We start from the raw sequence: 24,377 nt of genomic DNA, 5'->3' as shown, positions 1-24,377 counted from the left end.
CAGTGCAGAAGGAGGCTATTCGGCCCCTCGAGCCTGCACCAGCAATGATCCCACCCAGGCCCTATCACTGCAACCCCATATATTTATCCTGATCCCTCCGACACTAATGGACAATTTATCATGACCAATCCACCTAAATCGCACATTTTTGGAGTGTGGAAGGAAACTGGAGCACCCGGAGGAAACCCACACAGACACAGGGAGAACATGCAAACTCCACACACTGACCCAAGCCGGGAATCGAACTCGGGTCCCTCGCGCTGTGAGGCAGCGGTGCTAACCACTGTGCCGCCCTCAATAGGAATTATATCTGGATCAGGCCATGCCTGTGCTACGCTATTGGCGTTTGGCATTCCGAATAGGATTTTCCCATTCTTGTGAAAGTCTATGACTGTTGCATGCTTTAGCATCATGGAACAGAATTGACAAATTGGTACGAATATTTTGATCCATTTCATTACCTGAAATTTCTATTTCTAAAGTTTAAACAAAATTAACCATTTCAAAAGTATCTATTTTCACAACAACATGGTTTAATTCATCTATTGGATTGATTATCCCCTCTTTGGATACCATCATTTTGACCTGAATCAGTGTCAAACACTCAGGCTTTGACTGAATATTTTTCCCAGCAACAAGTAGAGCTTTCACTTCAGCTTTGCCAAAGGGTGATCTGGACTCGAAACGCCAGCTCTTTTCTCTCCGCACAGATGTGGCCAGACCTGCTGAGATTTTGCAGCGTTTTCTCTTTTGGTTGGAGCTTTCAATTATCTCTGTGTTCTGAACAAAAGTGCAGTTTTCAGAAGTTCCCACTTGAAATTGAAGGTTGAATGGGCACATTCCCACCTCCTGTGAGGATTTGGGAGTTTTGTTACATTCGAATGAAAATGAATTTTCAAAGCTTTTATTTTAGGCAAATTACGCACTTATATCAATGTTTAACAATTGTGCTTTTTCTATTTTGAATGCCTCAGAACAACAGAGGCAGAGGCGTGTGTGAACGGATGTTTTCATGTGAGAAACAGCAATAAAAATAAAAACAGCTGTTTGTGGTCTTTTTTTGGGGAACAAGAAAAATCAACATCAACTAAAAATGTCAACTCTCTGCAAACAATCATGACTTTTGAAGTTTATCTATGTTACATGTTTAGTTAAAAATCTGTTCTGGACTCTTTATATGTGTGTGATTTTTTTTTAAATGATAAAGCTTGGAAGCCCCTTCCCGTATCCTGAGAGCTAATCGAACCCATTCCAGTAGAGCCAGATGTCAGAGTAATATCACCAGTGTTCTTTACTTAGGCCAACCTTCACTTGCAATGGGCAATGCCTTTGGAGGTTCACTAGTGTTGTGGAAACCCTACCTGTTGATGTCATTTCCATTAAATGGAATAATTTCTTTATTGCAGACAAAGTTTGACTTGGGGACTCTTCTACTTAGCACACACAGATTACTGTGGAGAGACCAAAAAAAACACGTAAGTCTCTTGAAAATAGATTCAACTATTTTGCTAAGATTTTGTATTTGACTTCTGAAAAGATTACACATCATCACTTGCACTGAAAAAGCACTTTTAATACATTGGCTGATAACATTTGACACCAAGCCACTTGAAGTATCAGAGTAAGTGACCAAAAGTTTGGTCAATTAAGTTGCTTTTAGGGAACTTCTCAAAAGAGGGGAGGAAGGAAAGGCTTGGGGGGGAATTCCAGGGCAAGATTCCAGGCCACTAAACCACCAATGATGGGGCAATTACAATCAGGGATACGTTGGAGCTCAAAATTGGAGTAGCGCAGAGATTTTGGAAGGTTACAGGTCTCCAAGGAGGTTGCAAAGATGGGAAGGGTGTCCATTAAGTAGTTTGAAAACAAGGATGAGAATTTTAGGTTCGAGGCATTGCCAGATTGGGAGCCAGTGTAGGTCAGTGAGCAATAATTAATCAGGACTTGGTGTGCGTTAGGTTGTGGGCAGCTGAGTTTTGGATGATTTCAAGTTGTCGCAGAGTGGAAGATGGGAGGCCAGCCAGGAGAGAATTGGAGCATCGTCGACTGTCGAGGTAACAAAGGCATGAGAAGAGTTTCAGCAGCAGATGAGCTGAGGCAGATAGAGAGGGAAAAAGGCGGTCTTGCTTATGGAACAGCTATCTGGTTGGTGCCTCATCTCACAGTCAAGTATGACAACAAGGTTGCGAATCATAGAATTCCTACAGTGCAGAAGGAGGCTATTTGGCCCATCGAGTCTGCACTGACTCTCTAACAGAGTATCTTACCCTGGCCCTATCCCCACATATTTACCATGGCTAATCCATCTAACCTATACATCTTGGGACATTAAAGGGCAATTTTAACAAGGCTAATCCACCTAACCTACATATCTTTGGACTGTGGGAAGAAACCGCAGCACCCGGAGGAAACCCACGCTGACACCATCTACAAGAACATACAGACTCCGCACAGACAGTGACCCAAGTCGTGACTCGAACCCGTGTCCCTTATGCTGTGAGGCAGCAGTGCTAACCACTGTGCCACCCAACATCTGGTTCAGCCTCAGGCAGTTATCGGGGAGAAGAATGGAGGTGAGGAAGAGGGAACAGAATTTGTGGCAGGGAAAGATTACAATGGCTTTAGAATCATAGAATCATTCAGTGCAGAAGGAGGCCATTTGGCCCATTGAGCCGACACTGACCATTGAGCCTAGTCCCCCTGACACTAAGGGGCAATTCAGCATGGCCAATCCACCTAACCCGCACATCTTTGGACTGTGGGAGGAAACCGGAGCACCCAGAGGAAACCCACGCAGACACGGAGAATGTGCAAACTCCACACAAACAGTGACCCAAGCTAGGAATCGAACCCAGGACCCTGGTGCTGTGAGGCAGCAGTGCTAACTGCTGTGCCACCGTGCTGCCCCAACTTCCTAATAGTTAATTAAGAGGACATTCCTGCTCATTGAAGACTGGATGCCAGACAAACAGCTGGCAGATCAGAGACCAGGGAGGGTCCGAGAGAGGGTGGAGCTGGGTGTCATTAGTTTATATGTGAGATCTAAAGTTGTGTTTTCATTGTTCGTGGAAGGGCGAGGGGTAGCCTGTAGAGAAGAGATAGAGGAAGCCATGAATAGATCTTTTGAGGGCTCCAAGGGAAGTGGTGTTGGAACAAATGATTACACTGTGGTCGTGACTGGGTAGATAGGAATGGAACCAGGTGAGGGCAGTATCGCCCAGCTGGATGTTGGAAGAAGGTACCATTTGCAAGATTATATACGTTTCAAATTCTGCTAATTTGATGCAAGCTTCAGTGAATCTGTACAAATGAGCTTTCATAGTGCCACGTTAGGGCAAATAACACGCCAGCATTCAGGAATATCCATTACAATAAGGATCAACTGTTGAGATTTGCAACTATAAGAATTGTGTTGGATAAGATTTGCAAGAAGTGTAGGGAACATGAACGAGGAACAAAAATTATATCTCCCTTGATTTCATCCCTAAATCACCACTTAGTCTGAGCAGGAGTGAAAATGTTTACTGTATAATTTCATACAAAAGAATCATGAGGTTTGTTATTCCTAATTCTTTATTTTTTACCACTAGAAAAAGGGTGATTTTAGTGAATACAAGTTTTGTAGCCCAAGGGAATGAAATTTCATTCATTGACTGGGAAATTATGGTACAGGCTCAACCTCTGTGGTATAACTGTGCCTCTCTTGCCAACCACACTTCGCCCACTGATCTTGATCCCCACCCTTCCCCTGACAGTGGTGGGTTGTTGATTTAACATTGTGCAATCACCAGTGAACATTGTTCAGCGCCATTTCCAACTCCTCAGATACTGAAGCAGTCCACGTTCAAATGCAGCAAGAACTGGACAATGCCCAGGCTTGGGCTGACAAGTGATAAGTAACATTTGTCCCACACAAGTGCCAGGCAATGACCATCTCCCCTTGGCATTCAATGGCATTGCCATTATTGAATCCCTCACTATCAGCATCCCAATGGAGATTTACCACTGGCCAGGAAGACAAATGGGTCTGTAAACAGCCATATAAATACTGTGGCTACAAGAGCAGGACAGAGGCAAGGAATCCTGCGGTGAGTAACTCATCTCCTTACTCCCCAAAGCCTGTCCATAATCTACAAGGCACAAGTCAGGAGTGTGATGGGATACTCTCCACTTGCCTGGGTGGGTGCAGCTCCAACAACAATCAAGAAGCTCGACACCATCCAGAATCAAGCAGTCCGCTTGATTGGCACCCCATCCAGAAACATTGACTCCCTCCACATCAATGCACAGAGCCAGCAGTGTGTACCATCTACAAGATACACTGCAGAAACTCACCAAGGCTCTTTAGACAGCACCTTCCAAACCCAAGACCGCAACAACCTAGACTGACAGGGGCAGCAGACACATGGGAACACCGCCACCTGGAGGTTCCCCTCCAAGCTACACATTACCTTGACTTGAAAATATATGATGTGGAGATGCCGGCGTTGGACTGGGGTAAGCACAGTAAGAAGTCTCACAACACCAGGTTAAAGTCCAACAGGTTTATTTGGTAGCAAATACCATAAGCTTTCGGAGCGCTGCCCCTTCGTCAGATGGAGTAAAAATCTGTTCTCCAACAGTGCACAGAGACACAACATCAAGTTACAGAATACTAATTAGAATGCAAATCTCTACAGCCAGCCAGGTCTTAAAGGTACAGATAATGTGGGTGGAGGGAACATTAAACACAGGTTAAAGAGATGTGTATTGTCTCCAGACAGAACAGCTAGTAAGATTCTGCAAGATCAGGGGGAAAGCTGTGGGGGTTACTGATAATGTGACATAAATCCAACATCCCGGTTTAGGCCGTCCTCATGTGTGCGGAACTTGGCTATCAGTTTCTGCTCAGTGACTCTGCGCTGTCGTGTGTCGTGAAGGCCACCTTGGAGAATGCTTACCTGAAGATCCAAGGCTGAATGCCCGTGACTGCTGAAGTGCTCCCCCACAGGAAGAGAACAGTCTTGCCTGGTGATTGTCAAGCGGTGTTCGTTCATCCGTTGTCGTAGCGTCTGCAAAGCTTATGGTATTTGCTACCAAATAAACCTGTTGGACTTTAACCTGGTGTTGTGAGACTTCTTATTGAAAATATATCGCCATTCCTTCACTGTCGCTGGGTCAAAATCCTGGAACTCCCTTCCTCACAGCACTGTGGGTCTACCTACGTCACAGGGATTGCAGCGGTCCATGAAGGCAGCTGACTTTCTTGAGGGCAACTAGAGATGGGCAATAAATGCTGGCCTAGCTCGCGACGCCCACATCGCATGAACAAAAAATAAACATGAGAGTAGGAGCAGGAATACCATATGGCCCATTGAACCGTCTCTGTCTTTCAAGGCTGATCATAGGCCTTTGCCCTACTTTTCTGCCAACTATCCCCTTGATTCCTGAGAGGCCAAATATCTGCCTATCTAAGCCTTAAATTTATTCAGTGATGAAGCATCCACAACCGTTTGGGGTAGTGAATTCCAAAGATTCACAATCCTTTGAAAAAATTTGTCCTCATTTCACACGGTTTGTGACAACACTGAATAGGTGCAAGACCCACAGTCCCTCTGCGAGAGACTATTTTAACCCGGAATACATTTCTTTACCTCTTGTTGCTGGATTGTGAGAATAAGAGTGGAGAAGGGATAGAAATCCTGAGAAACTACAATAAGAACAAACAAAATTGACATAAAAAAAGAAACTTGGCAAGAAGTGTTTTCGTTATTCCAGGTACGTTAACAATGAAATGTAAAGTCTAGATTTTTTTAAATTCTAAAATATTTAGCCAAAATGCCATTTTCATTAATTTTCAATCAATGGGTTTACCCTTTGTCATGTTGTTGATGCGCAGTGTGTTTTATATTTAGCATTTTATTGTATCATTCCATATTTTGATCCTTGCTAAATCAAAATGCAGAAGCTAAGTTGTTAGCTGTATGTCGAACTGTTCTGGTCAAAAATGCTGCTGGGATCTTATCATTCGGTTACTTTCCTCTTCTACAGGATTGCTGCATCGCTTTGCCTTTGTCACAGATTATATTCTTTGAGGAACAGGCAGCTGGAATAGGAAAAAGGTCAGGCTCTTACATTTGTCTTCTCTAAACCCACCTTTCCCCCCCCCCCCCCAGGGCCCTGTAAAACCGTTCACATCCAACTAACCAATAATTATGATTACATAATGTATCTTTTTTTAATTGCAGCGTGAAATTCCGCAGGTTGATAATTTTGTTACTACTCCCCTGCAACCCCATCCCCCCCCAGTAAAATGAACCGCGGTTGGAATTTCATGTTCAGTGCCTGGAAACAATTCATTTGTCTGCATTATTAGACGGATGATTGAGCTGGAGTTTCAATTACCCTAAATATCCTTACCTAACCAAAATCTATTGATCTCAGTTTAGAAATTTTCATTTGAGCTGGCCCTTCCAGCTCTTCGGAAGAGAGTGCCAGATTTCCGCCGTCCTTTGTGGGGAGAAAAGCTTTCTGAAACCGTCCCTCATTGGTCTAGCTCTAATTTTAAGGGAGGGAATGCCACTTGTCACATCCTGCCAGCTTAAGCACATATCTGTTACTCCCTTGTCTCCTACCTCCTAACCAATTTCCCATGCAAGTTCCAATTGTACGCAGTTTCATTTTTGTCAACAGTCAACTTATGTGGAACCTTAATGAACGTCTTGTGGGAGTCCTTTGGAATTAACCTGCGTGTATTTCACACTCTGCATGCTTTACCTGCTAAATTGGACTCCATTTTCCAATCAGTTTTATTATCACAGTGATGGTTAATCATTTTAAAAGTTTGTGCTTAACTCAGATGGTTAGAGTGTGGTGCTAGTAAACACCAAGGTTGTGGGTTCGATCCCCGTATTGACTAAAAGACTCACCTGCTGCTCACCTGTTAAGTTCAGTTCTTTGCAGTCGTTGTAACAGTAAAGGACGTTTTTGAATAAGGGGCCTGAGTCCAGCAGCATCGCCGACTCTGAGGCTGGGTAGCTCAGTCAGCAACACTGCTAATTAGGCTTCTAACCTCAGGGTTCTAGTCCAGGGTCCTTGTCTCTGTGTGGGCCCAAAGTGTTCACTCCCATGAAATGACAATGAGCAAAATCCATTTGGATCAATAATCCCCAAACATAATTGCCTGTTGTTGATGTCAGTCAAGTGTGAAATTAATAATGAATTTGAGTTTATAAGATGAAAGGGGGGTGGGGGGAGACACGAGACAAAGAATAGAGAGACAGCAAGGGAAAAAAATCTGAAATTATGGAACTACTCACCAATGGTATCAGGGGATATCGAGACAGCATAGGAAAGTGGCATTGTGGTAGATGATAAGCTGTGAGCAGGCTTGATGGGCCAAATGGTCTACTCCTGTTCCTACATTCCTACAAAGGGTCTTGTTGAGGGGGAGAGATGTTGAGAGTGATAGTAAGGTGCGAGGCTAAGGACGTTAAAGGATAGTTTGAATTTTAAATAGAAATAAGGTGGGGAAGTGAAAATTATTTGCATCATATATATTGGGTATCATAGAATCATAGAAACCCTACAGTGCAGAAGGAGGCCATTCGGCCCATCGAGTCTGCACCGACCACAATCCCACCCAGGCCCTATCCCCACATATTTACCCACTAATCCCTCTAACCTACGCATCTCAGGACTCTAAGGGGCAATTTTTAACCTGGCCAATCAACCTAACCCACACATCTTTGGACTGTGGGAGGAAACCGGAGCACCCGGAGGAAACCCACACAGACACGAGGAGAATGTGCAAACTCCACACAGACAGTGACCCAAGCCGGGAATCGAACCCAGGTCTCTGGAGCTGTGAAGCAGCAGTGCTAACCGCTGTGCTACCGTGCCGCCCCAAGTAGACAAGTAAAATATTAATATTAACATAAATTCCTTCAAGTGGAGAATGAATTACCTTCATAAGGAGTAATTATTTGTTTGAAAGCACTTCGCTCCCATCGCTGTCATTCATTCTTAAATTAAAAAAATTCTTAGGAGTTCAAACTTTTCTCCATAAACTGAAGATTAACTCTTTGGAGTTTCCTGTGTATCGAGTTACAGTATAAAAATATACACTCAGAAATGTGGTATTGGATGGATGGGCTGTTTCTAGTTTAGTTAATTGCTACTTACTTCTGTGGAATCACTGTGGCCTTTAACTACATCTCAAATAATTTGACCATGTCTAACCTCAAAAGATCCCATTTGGGAAAAAAAAAGTAATGGAAGTGGAAGAATTTCATTGTGAAGCGATAAGGGGATTGAAATCAGAAACCAGAAAAATAGCCTGTAATTTCCAATTTGGGCTAGTAACTCGGGCGATGTTTATTCCAAGAGATTCTATGTTTATATATTTTTCATGCTTTAAAGGATAGCGCGGTGTGTTTCTCTTGGCAGTAGAAGGAACTGAAGCTTTTGTTTTGCTCTGGAGCGTGTGCTTTAACACAGGTTTTACAGTAATTAATGAGGTTAGTTTATTATTCTTCAGGGAAGGGCCTGCAATCCTTTGGCAGTTGATCCTTTGGCTTTCCGAGATTAATGATGGTCCTCCGGAAAAGGAGGGAGAGAGGAGGGCAAGTTGATAAAACATAGTGATGCAAAGTTAATAATACAGCAGGTGGTCACGTCTGTTGTTCAGGTCTGGATTTGTGATATTTAATCACTTGCAGCAGTCAGATTGGAAAGTTTTGTGGACACAGCACTCTTTATCATTCCAGTAACAATAATTGTTACATCAACAACTGTACTCTTGGCACCAACCCAAAATATGGAGCATTTGGAATATTAAAAAAAAAATTCATTTTAGGTTTTTAATATTGGTGTTTGTTTTATTTGGTACATTTGAAACGTAACACTAAACCTTGTCAGAGAATCACCTGCATTGGTATCTCTTCCTTCTCCCACACTATTACCTCGAGAATATCTCAAGGGATCTCCCCCTGGACTCTTCTGTTTCTCATCTGCGTACCGTCTCTTGGTGACATCAGGTTTCACCATGAATGCTGACGACACAGGGTTCTACCTGACCACCACCTCTCTTGACCCACTGTCTCCAGATTGTTGGACTGCTTGCCTGATGTCCAGTACTGGCTGAGCAGAAATTCCCTCCCAATTGAACTCTGCGAAGACTCGAGCCATTGTCTCCAGTCCCCGCCAGAAGCGCCACTTCCGAGCCTCTTACTCATCCCCACTCACTGGCTGATATCTGACACTGAAACAGACTGCTCACAATCTTATTATTGTATGTTGAGGGGGAGGCAGTGATGTAGTTGTATCGTTGCTGGACTAGTAATCCAGAGACCCAGGTTACTGCTCTGGGGACCCAGGTTGGAATCCCACCACGGCAGATGGTGAAATTTGAATTCAATAAAAATATGGAATTAGAAGTCTACTGATGACGATGTAACCATTTGTCGATTGTTATAAAAACCCATCTGGTTCACTCATGACCTTCAGGGAAGGAAATCTGTCGTACCTACCTGGTCTGGCCTACATGTGACTCCAGATCCACAGCAATGTGGTTGACTCTTAAATGCTCTCAGGGAAGGGCAATTAATGCTGGCCCAGCCAGCGATGCCCACATCCCATGAACGAATAAAAAAAACCCTCTGACCATATATCCATGCCACATGTCTACTGGCACCTCAGCAACATCACCTGGAGGCCGAGACGTTGAGCGTCTTCAAGACAGAAATTGATAAATTCTTGATTTCTCGAGGAATTAAGGGCTATGGGGAGAGAGCGGGTAAATGGAGTTGAAATCAACCATGATTGAATGGTGGAGTGGACTCGATGGGCCGAATGGCCTTACTTCCGCTCCTATGTCTTATGGTCTTATGGACCCTTCCCCTCTCGTTGGCTGCTGCTAAACCCTCATCCATGTCTTTGTTAACTTTAGAATTTGCTACTCCAGTGTCCTCCATCTGCCACCCTCCATGTATTTAAGCTCATCCAAAACTCTGCTGGCCACATCCGAACTTACACTAAGTCCCATTATCACCCCCAGGCTTGCTGACTGACATTGACATAAAACAACAATACCTCAATTCTAACGTTTTCATCTATGTTTTCAAATCCCTACACGCTCTTGCGCCTCTCCATCTGTATAACCTTGTCTGGTTTACAACCCTCTGGGATCTTTGTACTCATCTAATTCTGACATCTTGTGTGCCCAAGACTTTTTTTGCTCTACCATTGGTACCATCAGCTGCCGAGACCCAGAGTTCTGGAATTTTCTCCCATAACTTCTGTACCTCTCATTCCTCCTGTAAGGCACCCCTTAAAACTTACCTCTGGCCGAGCTTTTGGTCACCTTTTCAAATATCTCCTCCGTGTCCAATTTTATTTTATAATCTTCTCCTGTGATGCGATTTGCACATCTTTATTATGTTAAATTTGCTGTAGAGTCATAGAATCCCGAGAGTGCAGAAGAGGCCATTCGGCCCATCAAGTCTGCACCCGCTTTCTGACGGAGTATTTTACCCGGGCCCTTTCCCATAACCCTGTGCAGAAATGCAAATTAAATAACCTAGCCTACAGTCAGCATGGTTAGGATGGGTTGAATGGCCTTGTGCTGTAAACCACTGTAGTTCTATGGCTTACATGGTGTTTTTTAATGTTGCAGTTCCACAGTCTTGCAATATTCTGTTTTAATTCTATTTAACTGTAACTGCATTCTGGGTTCTATGTGCTTCTTGTAATTTTGTTATGTTGCTACCAGGGCAATATTGCAAGCAGAAGAATTTCCAGTTCTTTTTTTTTTTCAGTTCTTTTTCTTTGTTCATTAAAAGTTATATCAGAAAGGATGTGCGGGGCTACAGGGAGAAGGCTGGGAGTGGCGCTAGGTAAATTTCTCTTCAGGAGCGAGCAGATTCGATGAGCCAAATGGCCACCACCTGTGCTCTGACAATTCTGTCACTCTATTTTCTTTGGCATCCTTCTATATTATCCATTTACTGCTGAGGAGACGGGGGAAGATAGCGTACCTCGAACACACTTTCATTATCCCTGTATAACTACTTGTTAGAAGTCTCACAACACCAGGTTAAAGTCCAACAGGTTTATTTGGTAGCAAATACCATAAGCTTTCGGAGCGCTGCTCCTTCGTCAGATGGAGTGGAAATGTGCTCTCAAACAGTGCCAGCATAATAGCATGTTTGAGAGCACATTTCCACTCCATCTGACGGAGGAGCAGTGCGCCGAAAGCTTATGGTATTTGCTACCAAATAAACCTGTTGGATCTTAACCTGGTGTTGTGAGACTTCTTACTGTGTTCACCCCAGTCCAACGTCGGCATCTCCACATTATAACTACTTGTTACCAGGTATGCAATCTGATTTATTTTGTCTTCCTTCTGGAGAAATACGGATCATTGTTGAGCATTTTTTGGAGACGGCCAACAAAATGAGGAATCGCAATTGGAGAAATTAGCTTTTAGCCCCTAATCGAATTGTGTAATTTTCAGGCTAAATTTGGATGAAGAGTTGTTGTTGACTCCATCTATTGCACGTGTGTTATTTATATTTGTAACACTGCGCTTTGTATTTGACCAATTAACTGACTAAAAATCAAACTCTTTTTTTGTTTCCAGTGCCAAGATAGTCGTTCACCTTCAGCCAGTTCCTCCCAACAAAGAGGCTGGTCCATATCAGAGCAGCAAGTACTCTTACATAAAACTCTCTTTCAAGGAACATGGCCAGATTGAGGTAAATATGGCACGTCCAAAGTCGGTGCGTCCGCTCTCACCCGAGATCATGTTGTTAACACGCTATTATGCTGGCTGGCCAAGTAATGGCCATCCAAGGTGAAACGTGCTCTGTGAGCGCTGTTGGGGAGGGTTGGAGGGGCGGGGATGGACGCTGAGGGGAGGGAGGGAGGGTGCGAGCTGGCACTTATCCATTGTGCTTCCTCGGGTGGAGAGGTGGGTGCAGCCGTTGCAGAGCTGCCTGAGGGAGCTGCTGAACCTTAAAAAAAAAAGTCAGTGGAAAATATTTGTCGCGAGTGCCTGGACAGCACAGTCACACACAGGCCTTCAACTCCAGGCACATTCATTAATTTAATTTGAGCCACGACCTTTCACCCCACCCTGGATTGAGGTTGCAGCTTAACGCCTTGCCAGTTGGCCTGTCCGCCAACAGTAGAAGCGGATGGGCAGCGTAAAATCCCAGTTAACTGGTGTTTAATTCATTTAAAATGGCTTCTTGATTGTCGGTGGTCACCCTTCCGACTCGCGCGTGTGTCCATCCACCAAAATACTTTGGCCGGAATGTTGCCACTGTCCATGCCAGCGGGATTTTCCCATCCCGCTGCAGTGAATGGAGATTTGGCTGGCCACCAAATTCTCCGACCTCACTGCAGCGGGAGCGTGGTGTGACAGCCGGTAAGATCGCGCCCAGATTGTGTTTTACAATTGGTGACTTGCTGCCTTGTGTTTTTTCTATTGCGTTTCCGTGTTTTTCAGCTGGCTCAATCAACCTCCCATCTTCTTCTGCTGCCCTCAGCGTTCCCCTTTTAGGCTCGATGATATTATAAGCATCCTTTTTAAATCTCTGAACAATTGACTTGGTTCCAAACATCCAACTTGTCTGACGTGACCTTGATTTCCCTGGAACAAGGCTGACTGCTAGGAAACTGCCTTCGAGCATTTTTCATTTCCTATCCCCTGTCTCTCATTCAGGCTCCTCTGTCTCCTTGAACTTCCATCAGTCAACATTGACCTAGCACAGTCATCCTGCATCTTGCCCCTTGCTGCCAATCAAACCTACTGCAATTAAACTGTATTTTCCCACGCACGTTCTGCCATGTTTAAATGAACGATCGTTTGTCAGATTATTGAGGGGAACCCAAATAATTTCTCTCAGGCCCTCTGTTCCATGAGACTCCTTTATCCCACTCCCCCTTATCCCACCAAACCTTCTGTCCCTTTAAAATTATTACGTCTCAACCCTCTCAATAGTCAATATAAATCCTTCTTTCCTTATGTATGCATCAAACTTTATCGTAAATGCATCAGTGCTATCTGATCGAAGACAGAGGGTGGTGGTGGATGGAAAATTTTCGGACTGGAGGCAGGTTGCTAGCGGAGTGCCGCAGGGATCGGTGCTTGGTCCTCTGCTCTTTGTGATTTTTACTAATGACTTAGAGGAGGGGGCTGAAGGGTGGATCAGTAAATTTGCTGATGACACCAAGATTGGTGGAGTAGTGGATGAGGTGGAGGGGTGTTGTAGGCTGCAAAGAGACATAGATAGGATGCAAAGCTGGGCTGAAAAATGGCAAATGGAGTTTAACCCTGATAAATGTGAGGTGATTCATTTTGGTAGGACTAATTTAAATGTGGATTACAGGGTCAAAGGTAGGGTTCTGAAGACTGTGGAGGAACAGAGAGATCTTGGGGTCCATATCCACAGAGCTCTAAAGGTTGCCACTCAAGTGGATAGAGCTGTGAAGAAGGCATATAGTGTGTTAGCTTTTATTAACAGGGGGTTGGAGTTTAAGAGCCGTGGGGTTATGCTGCAACTGTACAGGACCTTGGTGAGACCGCATTTGGAATATTGCGTGCAGTTCTGGTCACCTCACTATGTGGAAGCGCTGGAAAGAGTGCAGAGGAGATTTACCAGGATGCTGCCTGGTTTGGAGTGTCGGTCTTATGAGGAAAGGTTGAGGGAGCTGGGGCTGTTCTCTCTGGAGCGGAGGAGATTGAGGGGAGACTTAATAGAGGTTTATAAAATGATGAAGGGGATAGATCGAGTGAACGTTCAAAGACTATTTCCTCGGGTGGATGGAGCTATTACGAGGGGGCATAACTATAGGGTTCATGGTGGGAGATATAGGAAGGATATCAGAGGTAGGTTCTTCACGCAGAGAGTGGTTGGGGTGTGGAATGGACTGCCTGCAGTGATAGTGGAGTCAGACACTTTAGGAACATTTAAGCGGTTATTGGATAGGCACATGGAGCACACCAGGATGGTAGGGAGTGGGATAGCTTGATCTTGGTTTCAGATGAAGGTCGGCACAACATCGTGGGCCGAAGGGCCTGTTCTGTGCTGTACTGTTCTATGTTCTATGTTCTATATTCCTCCACCACTCCACGTCAGTGTGTTTTGGGGCAGCACGATGGCACAGTGGTTAGCACTGCTGCCTCACAGCGCCAGGGACCCGGGTTCGATTACTGGCTTGGGTCACTGTCTGTGCAGAGTCTGCACATTCTCCTTGTGTCTGCGTGGGTTTCTTCCGGGTGCTCTGGTTTCCTCCCACAGTCCAAAAGACGTGCTGGTTAGGTACATTGGCCATGCTAAATTCTCCTTCAGTGTAACTGAACAGTGTGACGACTCGGGGATTTTTGCAGTAATTTCATTGCAGTGTTAATGTAAGCTTACTTGTGACACTAATAAATAAACTTTCTTTAAAAAGTTACCTATTTGCACCAATTTCTGTAGAAAGGAAATTCCTCCTAAATTCTTTATTTGATTTGCTAGTGGTTATCCTATATTTATACTCCCTTGTTCTAGACTCAGCCACAAGTGGCAGCAGCTTCTCTCTGCTACTGCATGCTTTCATAATTTTAAAGGCAGCTATCGGTTTAGTACTTGGTATTAGACAGTATGATGACGTTGTGGTTATGTTACTGGACTAGCAATTCAGAAGCAAAATACTGCGGCTGCTGGAAATCTGAAATACTAGTCAAGAGCAGCTGGAGAGACTCAGCAGCTGTGAGAGAAACCGAGCTAACGCTCTGCTGGGAAGCAGAGTCGATGACCTTCCATCAGAACCAATAGGTTGTCAACCTGAAACATTGGCCGCAATCATTTGGGCCCGTTCGCCGGGGGAAGCAAATCCCATTATGGTCACTAACTCTCACGAGAGGGCCATAATGAGATTTGTGACAGCGACATCTCAGTTTCAGATCAGGGCGATGCGGGGGTGTCCTTTACTTTGATTTTGAGATTGGGGTGCCCTTTAAAAAGGAGTCGGGCTTTCTGGCTCTATCAGGCTCCGCCCTGCCTGAATGATGGTGCAAAACCCACCCCCTGCTTCAGTAGATCAGGAGTAAAAACCTGGCTGTATTTCTGGGAGAAACGCATTAGCTTTCAGTCAGGAACTGACACATTGCCCTTCTTTAGGAGGAGTCTGTCCACTAACTCTAATTCTCTTTGTATAGATGCTACGTGACCTGCTGTGTTTCTCAGTCTTTTTTTGTTCTTATGTTATTAATTCAGTGTCCTGGACTGATGGTCCAGAGACACGAGTTCAAATCCCCCACAGCAGCTGAGGAATTAACGTTCATTTAACTACATCTGGAATTGAAACAAAAGCTAGTTCCCACTAATGCCCTGAGGGAAGGAAATCTGCCGCCCTTATCTGGTCTTCATGTAGCTCCAGACTCAGCATCGCAGTTGACTTCTGACTCGCAAAATCCCCTACAGTGCAGAAAGAGGCCATTTGGCCCAGCAAGCCTGCACCAACAACAATCCCACCCGGACCCTAACCCCGTCACCATACCTATTCACCCTGCTCATCTCCCTGACACTAAGGGGCAATTTAGCATGGCCAATCCACCTAACCAGCACATCTTTCAGACTGTGGGAGGAAACCCATGCAGACATGGGAAGAACGTGCAAACTCCACACAGACAAGTCACCCAGGTCGGAATTGAAGCCAGGTCCCTGGGGCTGTGAGGCAGTCGTGCTAACCACTGTGCCACCCTCTGAAATGACGCAGCAAGCGACGCGGTTGTATTGAAGAAGGTTGCTCCTCATCACCTTCTGGAAGGCAAGCGGGGATGGATAAGAAATGCTTATCTTTCCGGCAATGCCTACATCCTGCGGATAAATAAACAAAAAGGGATGAATTCTCTTTTCAGAGAAAGTCCAACCTGCATGATAATTGCATCCTCAGTCCCGATAACAACCCCTTAAATTTTCTCTTTGATGTTCCAGTACCTTTTCTGTAGTTTGGGAACTAGACTGCACATGGTGCTCCCCAGTGCAGTCTAAGCAGCGTTCCGTATAAATTTAACATGATCTCCCTGCTTTTATGTTTTATTTCTCCAGAAATAAATCTCAGTTGACAGTGTATTGTCCCAGTGGCAACAGAAACCCTGTAATTAAGAGTCTTGTGAACTATCATCAGACTTGCTGCCTCTGAGTGGCAAGAGGAAGTAGGTTGACAGGATTGGGAGAGGGTGCCTACGGTAGTGTAGCCCAATGCTTCATTAAACTGGTGCAGCAGTATAAAACTATTTGGCAAGGCTAATCGTTAAGTACGGGGAACCTCTGGTTGCTCTCATCTTCCTGTGACAGTTGAGCGCACAAAGCTGCTAGTGGAGTAGACGTGTTATCGAGCATACATTAAAAAGGCTTCTATTCTTGCAGCGATATGGTATATTACTTATTAGGAACAGTGTTCATTAGCTGTGGTTAGAGGAAGTTACTGTTCATTATAGGAGCAGTGCTTTTCATGGTTAACTACCTTAGTCTCTGCTATTGAAATGAAACCTTGTAATCACTGAAACTTTGCAGCATTTTCTTCAAATTACTGCCCAACCAAAGCGATGATGGATTAGGGACGCCATTCCCCCAGTTATCATGTCTGGAAAGATCAAACCAAGATTAAAGGGTTGATTTTTAACTCTGGGCGCGTGTGACAGGCGGGTCAAAAGACAGATCCAGGCCATTTTAACTGCAGCACCTCATATACAGAGTGCAACATTGTCTCTCGCCCAATGTAGGAGTGATGTCGAAGCGGTGGTTGAGAGCCCAGGAATGCCGAAGTTCCCGAGGGAATGGTTCTTGGCATGTTTAGAGATTTTAGGGGGTGGCCGGCAGAATTCGAAGGAAATGTCAGCGCTGGGAGAGAGAGGCAAGGTTGGGGAGAGTCATTGCGGACCTTGGTGACCACTCCTGCTCTTCCCTGCCCAGAAAGAATTCTTAGAAAAGTTCAAATTTAAGTTCATTTATTAGTGTCACAAGTAGGCTTACATTAACACTGCAATGAAGTTACTGTAAAAATCCCCTAGTCGCCACACTCCGGCGCCTGTTCGGGTACACTGAGGGAGAATTGAGCATGGCCAATGCACCCTAGCCAGCAGGTCTTTCGCACCGTGGGAGGAAACCGGAGCATCGGGAGAAAACCCACGCAGACACGGGGAGAATGTGCAGACTCCGCACAGACAGTGACCCAAGCTGGGAATCGAACCCGGGTCCCTGGCGCTGTGAGGCAGCAGTGCTAACCGCTGTGCCACCCAACTGAAATTTGATAATCACCGGGGATGTTTCTGACCTCTTCGCTGACCACTGCCAATTCCTGTTGTACGCTTAAGCTTCGTGGGGCTCCCTGAATTTTATAGTTTAAAACTGGCCTTGCAAAACCAAACTGAGCTAGTCTGAGCTGCCCCTGACCACAGCATCCTGTTGGAAAGCATGGGTTAAAATAGACCCTTATGCAATAATTTAAGATTGAAAGCAGATGAGAGAAGCGTAGAAGGAGCTGGAGTTGGCCATTCGGCCACTCAAACCTATTATGTCACTGTATTCGGTCATAGCTTAACTCCGCTTAACTCTATTTACCCACCATTGCTCGTATCCTTATGAATCTGATAAATTCTAAGTTTATTTCTTGTCAGATTTTCTTGTTGCCCAGTATTGCTCTACAATAACAGCATCAATTTAGCAAAGCAATGATAAGCATCTGTATGAGAAACATTAAAGCAAATAATGACAATTTTTTCAATGTTCCAGTAAAAACCTTTTGGGCTGCCGGGTGTCCATTTATTTAGATCATGTTAAATTCGAAGTTCAAACTGATGCTAGGTGATGGTAGATAATTTCGTGATTTTCAAAAGCTTTCACAAAAAGTCAGTTTTCGGTCAAGTTGATTGATCAATGAAACCCTTGAATTCATCTCTGCGTGTTCCAGCTGTGTGTAGATATGATTAATATTTTACCCTCCACAGATATTTCCCTTTCTGCTATCCCATCCTAAAGGTGCTGATTCTTGCTGGTGTGTGGTTAATTAGTACCTTAGCCCCTGTTACCTAACCCCTCATTCTATCTGTCATATCTGGACAATGAGCCTAAACAGAGAGTGTTGGTGGATTGTTTAACCGGCGGGGAATTACAGTCAACCCCTGAATCCTGTCCCCACACCATATTCCCACAAATATTTTCCAGCATGAATAATATCAGTTATATCCTTGGAAATGATATACCTGGATACAGGTGGGAGTGAAGCCCATTGTATTGGAGAAAGCCTGTTACCAAGGCAACCCTGCTGCTTGGCCTTCGATACAAATGTTTCAGTCTGGGCTTTGTGCATCTGTACTTTTCTTTACCTCTCTAAGCATAGAAAAAGCAGCACCTTTTAAAGAGACTATGCATTGCTTTCTCCTCTTAACATTTTACAGTTGTTTTTTGATAATTTTGCAAACACATTCTAACATTCTACCCCTCAATCTACAACTACTCTACTCAACTTCGCAACAGTATGCAGTGAAATCGCCTAAAGCTGGGGATCGACCTTAGGATAGAGTCATAGAGGTTTACAGCATGGAAACAGGCCCTTCGGCCCAACTTGTCCATGCCGCCCTTTTTTTAAAAACCCCTAAGCTAATCCCAATTGCCCGCATTTGGCCCATATCCCTCTATACCCATCTTACCCGTGTAACTGTCTAAATGCTTTTTAAAGGACAAAATTGTACCCGCCTCTACTACTACCGCTGGCAGCTTGTTCCAGACACTCACCACCCTCTGTGTGAAAAAATTGCCCCTCTGGACACTTTTGTATCTCTCCCCTCTCACCTTAAACCTATGCCCTCTAGTTTTAGACTCCCCTACCTTTGGGAAAAGATATTGACTATCTAGCTGATCTGTGCCCCTCGTTATTTTACAGACCTCTATAAGTTCACCCCTCAGCCTTCCACGCTCCAGAGAAAAAAGTCCCAGTCTATCCAGCCTCTCCTTATAACTCAAGCCATCAAGTCCCGGTAGCATCCTAGTAAATCTTTTCTGCACTCTTTCTAGTTTAATAATATCCTTTCTAGGATTTGATTCTAGGATCATCTAGTTTATATACAGCTAAGATTTCACAGGAGCCTTATAAGGCATATTTAAACCCTTGAATGTGCTGTAATTTAAGCACATTCTGTTTGACTCTGTTTAAAGCATGTCACAAATACAAGTTGTAATTTTGTTATTGTGGTAGTTTAAATTGCAAGTTGCCATCAGGTATCTGAAGATAGCGTTCGCCAAATGGCAGTTATCAGCAACCACCATCAATGTTTAACATTGCTGTTAAAGTTTTACAGACGACTGTCAGAAGAATTGTCCCAGAAGAGATGGGAGCGTATTTCGGTATCGCAGCCCATGCAGCCACACAGTCGATCACAAGTAGGTATTAATGTGGAAAATGTTGCCTTGATTTATGGTGATCAGTTAAAATGTCCGCTGTATCTGAACATCTGAGAAGTGATATATAATCTACCTGCATCCAGCACTAGGCTCGTACAGTTCTTCTTGAGAAGGTTGATGGGGTGAGAGGTGGCAGTCGGGGAGGACGGAAAGCTTGGGGTGGGGGAGGCAGGGGGTGTTGTGGTGCTTATTAAACAGGCAGCAGTTGGTAAGCAATGCATTTTTGTGCTGGTCATCAGGATGAAAATATTTCCAAGCACATCATAAATGTGGCCAGATGCGGTTATGGTGATCCACATGTCCTGTTTCGACAGCGTACCTTGATTTAAATCTCAGCTGATCTTTATTTCAAATGTGCTTTCTGCCCCTTTTCAGTAACATTGACAAATACAGGCACCTCGTTTCAGTATAGTCATATCCATTAGGAATTGGGTCATTTCACTGAGAGCGCTTTCATCAGCGCGTGAGATAACCTTTGTCCTATCTTTCTGGCCATCGATTTAATCTATTATTGTCACATGTATTAGCATACAATGAAAAGTATTGTTTCTTCCCTGCTATACAGACAAAGCATACCGTTCATAGAGAAGGAAAGGAGAGAGTGCAGAATGTAGTGTTACAGTCATAGCTAGGGTGTAGAGAAAGATCAACTTAGTGCGAGGTAGGTCCATTCTAAAGTCTGATGGCAACAGGGAAGAAGCTGTTTTTGAGTCAGTTGGTATGTGACCTCAGACTTTTGTATCTTTTTCCCGATGGAAGAGAGAATGTCCGGGATGTGTGATTATGCTGGCTGCTTTCCTGAGGCAGCGGGAAGTGTAGACAGAGTCAATGAATGAGAGGCTGGTTTAGGCTGGCCTAGGATTGATGTAAGGTTGTAGAAGTGGGAAAGCACTGGGCCACCGACATTCCCACCACTCGCACCTCAGTCACGAACTTTGGGGGGGTTATGTGGAACGGGAGGAAAGAACAACAGGACTATTTTGTTTTAAATGTTGAATATAACTGCATTAATAGTTAAAGACAATTTAAATAGCATGGCTACTTTAACATTTATACTGGATTTGAACAGTTAACGATGGGTGGAATGATTCATGAAGATACATCCACTGGCAACCAAACTGCCCAATCTTATTGCAATGAGTACCCTTAAATTGGCAAGAAAGTGGACTTTAAAGATTTTAGCCAGTACACAATTGACATCTGTAATTGATCTTATAGCTAAGCGTTTGTCCATGGATATTGTTTTATATATATTATATAGTAAATGCAGTTGACCACATTTATTATTGAAGTATTAAGAGAATATTTCATTGACCGAGCCCACTCAATGCAATTGGTGGATGGCAGCATTTACCCTCCATGTGAACCAATAGTTCACACCCACCTTCAACCCCTTTCCCTCATTCCACTAATCCAATTTGAACAAAGAAAAGCACACCACTGGAACAGGCCCTTCTTCCCTCCAAGCCTGTGCCGATCGTGATGCTCTAACTAAACTTAAAAAAAAACCTTCTGTCCTTACTCAGTCCGGATCCCTCTATTCCCTCCCTGTTCACGTACCCATCCAGATCCCTCTTAAATGTTGCAAATGTGCCTGCTTCCACCACCACCTCTGGCAGTGCGTTCCAGGCACCCAAAACTCTCTGCATGAAAAACTTCCCCCACACATCTCCCTTAAACTTTCCCCCTCTCATCTTGAACCTGCGCCCCATTGTAATTGGTACTTCCACCCTGGGAAAAAGCCGCTGACTATCCACCCTGTCTGTGCCCCTCATAATTTTGGAGACCTCTATCAGGTATCCCCTCAGCCTCCGTCTTTCCAGTACCTCGGTTATTAACTATGGAAGTGAATTCCACTGCCTCATAACTCTCTGCAAATACCTTGTGGCATCAAAGACACAACATTTCACCTCAGCAACAGAATGATGCATTGTTCAGTGCTCGAGATAATGTTTCTGTGCTGATAAGGCAATATCAGGCTTAACCTACCACAAGAAACAGATGTATATTTCAAAAAGGAAGAAGAAAATTGTAGATCTTTGGGGAAAGAGTGGGGGAATGGGATTAACTGGTAACTCAATTCAGTCACTGGGCACAGTTATGAGGGGCCAAATGACTTCTTTCTGTGCAGTAAGATTCAATTCCATGGAGTGACGGAGAAACAATCCAACCCTGAAATTTCTTAGCAGAATGAGTTCTTATATTCAATTGTGCCAATGAAGGGGAAAGCCAAGCGTAGATTTTGTACTTCCTTCAGGCAAGAAAAAGCCACCAAGAGCTACTGACACGAGAAGTGTTGCTGGATGTTGAGGTGCCTGATATCTGTCCCAGTGAAGGAGCAGTGTGTTGCAGAGATGAAGATGTTTACATTTTCAAAAAGGGACAAAATAGCCAAGCCAATGTCTCAAACGCTGTTAACAAAAGTAACTGAATTCTAAGGTCACTTCCTGTGGGAGCTTTCCACAATCTCACGTGTTGGGAAGTATCTGCATTTGCAAGGGAACAAAAACTTGAATAGAGTGTGGAGCGCTTTTGGTGTAAAATGAATAAAAGTTTCCTATTTTTTCGCAGGCAGGAAGAGTGAGGGCTGCTGGAATTGTGGGTATTGAAAGGAAGCTGGAGGAGAAAAGAAAGGAGACCGACAAAAACATCTCTGAAGTAAGTCGCTGCAAATGTTCAAGGCCAGCCATTTGTCTGGATCCGCTGGAACCATTTCCTGTCAAATGCTGGTGTGAATGCTGTGTCAAAACACATCTCCCTGAGATTGTTTCATCCTGAAAAGCCAGATTACACGTCTAATATTTAGGAAGGAAATGCTATTTATATGAGTACACTTTTTTTTCAGTGTTAGTATTTTGTTTTATGAGTGTTTTGCAAGTATAGACTAAGATAAATTTGTTGCAAATTTAGTTTGTGCTTCCTCGATTTGAATGCTATTTTACGCTATAGAAGGTACAGAGCTGAAAACAATAAAGTTCAGGTACCAATGTTTCCATCCCTTGTTGTTCAGCTTGTTCTGGATCTTTTCATGTTGATGCTAAAGCAGCCCGACAGTAACGTTGTGCATCCTCAAGAAGATATTTGCTGCACTTTGAAGGTTGCCTTTAAGGAATTGACAAAAGGTTTGCCAAGATTGTTATTTCAAACATTTTAATGGAAATATAGGGTGGGATTCTCCGGCTGTTCACGCCAGCGGGATTCTCCGATCCCACTGCAGGGAATGGCGATTTGGCTGAGCGCCAGATTCTCCGTCCTCACTGGCAGCGACGTCGGGGCATGAACACCTGGAGAATTCTGGCCGTAATTTCTGGTTGATCATTACCCTTACAGTATAGTCCACTCGCCTGATGAAGGAGCAGTGCTCTGAAAGCTCGTGATACCAAATAAACCTGTTGGACTTCAACATGGTGTTGTGAGACTTCTTACTGTGCCTACCCCAGTCCAACACCGGCATCTCCTTACTATATTCCTGAACTTCGAACAAACTCTGTATCTATCATCTAGGGGGATTTTCCCAATATTAAGTCAATGATAGAGGTGAATCTGGCTCAAGCTGGTAAAGCAGTTGACGAGTGTCACGACAGTCATACTAACTGTTATGGATCATTCTGGTAACCTTGAAGGGTAACCTTTCCTGTTCCCAATATGTACGGAATGAAGACGATGGGATTTCTCTCAAAATTTAAGAGATCTCAAAGGAGGGTCAAGTGTGTCACCTGCCAACTCTTGCTGGTAGCTATGGTGGTCGCTGGGATCAGACCATACATCGCAGCAGAACTCTGAAGGCCAAGTGGATCTGAAAATGGAGGATAATGTTCTCCCAAAGGAAAATGGGATTAGCTGAAGAGAGAATTCCAGTTTATTTTTCTATTAGAAGAAATGTCAAAATCTTTCCAATGTGTTGAAGGAACTTGTAGAAACCTTTACACGCCTGTAGAAAAAGAATTAGACCTTAAGAAATGGGAACAGGAGTAGGCCATTCGGCCGCTGGAGCCTGCTCCGCCATTCAATAGAACCATGGCTGATCCAACAGTCCTCACATCCACTTTCCTGCCCTTTTCCCGTAACCCTTGATTCCCTTACTGACCCAAAATCTATCGGTCTCAGCCTCAAATATACACGAGTCTTCCCCCACAGCTCTCTGTGGCAAGGAGCTGCAAAGACTTTCAACTCTCTGAGAAGAAATTCCTCCACATCTCAGTCTTGAATTGGCGCCCCTTTATCCTGAGACTCTGCCCTCTGGTCCTAGACTCTCCAATTGAGGGGAAACATCCTCTCAGCATTTCCCCTGTCAAGCCCCTTAAGAATCCTATATGTTTCAATGAGATTACCTCTCATTCTTCTAAATTCCAATGAGGAGATTCCCAACCTTTCCTCGTAAGACAATCTCTCCATACCGGGGATCATCCTAGTAAACCTTCCCTGAACTGTCTCCAATAATACCTTGCCTTAAGTAAGGGGACCAAAAGTGCTGAGCATCATATTGCTACACTTCTATAATTTATTAAAAAATGTATTTGCCATGCACAGGTGATGTAACGTGTTCTTATTTTCCTGATTGAAGAGTGGGATAACTCTTAACATTTGGTTCTTTGCATACATAAGCCATCAGAAAAGAATGATGTGAAGTTGCCGGCGTTGGACTGATGTAGGCACAGTAAGTAATCTCACAACACCAGGTTAAAGTCCAACAGGTTTAATTTTTAGCACAAGCTTTCGGAGCGTTGCACCTGATGAAGGCGCTCGTGCTAAAAATTACACCTGTTGGACTTTAACCTGGTGTTGTGAGACTATTGGAAAATAAGTCAGATTACAATGCAGAGCATAACAGTCAAACATTGAAAACTTAGTCCGTACTTCTGTGATTGAACTGGAACAAAAGGAAATCTGGTATAATCTGTTTTTTTTATGGACGGCATGGTGGTTAGCACTGCTGCCTCACAG

The 24,377-nt window shown here is 44.1% G+C and overlaps 1 protein-coding gene across 2 annotated transcripts in view; it reads left to right on the top strand.

Annotated features, from left to right (window-relative positions):
- Positions 1-24,377, top strand: part of vps36 (vacuolar protein sorting 36 homolog) — a 53,797-nt gene that overhangs the window by 2,413 nt on the left and 27,007 nt on the right. For both annotated transcript variants that reach the window (XR_013498901.1, XM_078222325.1), the window contains exons 2-6: positions 1,407-1,475; positions 6,031-6,101; positions 11,621-11,735; positions 19,323-19,412; positions 22,005-22,091. Coding sequence is in view for 1 of the 2 variants with exons in the window: in XM_078222325.1 (XP_078078451.1) it covers positions 1,407-1,475; positions 6,031-6,101; positions 11,621-11,735; positions 19,323-19,412; positions 22,005-22,091 (432 nt within the window). In the remaining variant the exon portion in view is untranslated. The remainder of the gene's footprint in view (positions 1-1,406; positions 1,476-6,030; positions 6,102-11,620; positions 11,736-19,322; positions 19,413-22,004; positions 22,092-24,377) is intronic.

This window comes from Mustelus asterias, chromosome 10 (genome assembly GCF_964213995.1).
Source record: "Mustelus asterias chromosome 10, sMusAst1.hap1.1, whole genome shotgun sequence".
NCBI classification, from domain to species: domain Eukaryota; kingdom Metazoa; phylum Chordata; class Chondrichthyes; order Carcharhiniformes; family Triakidae; genus Mustelus; species Mustelus asterias.
Note: the sequence above shows the minus strand (reverse complement) of the source record. Positions and strands in the feature narration are given on the sequence as shown.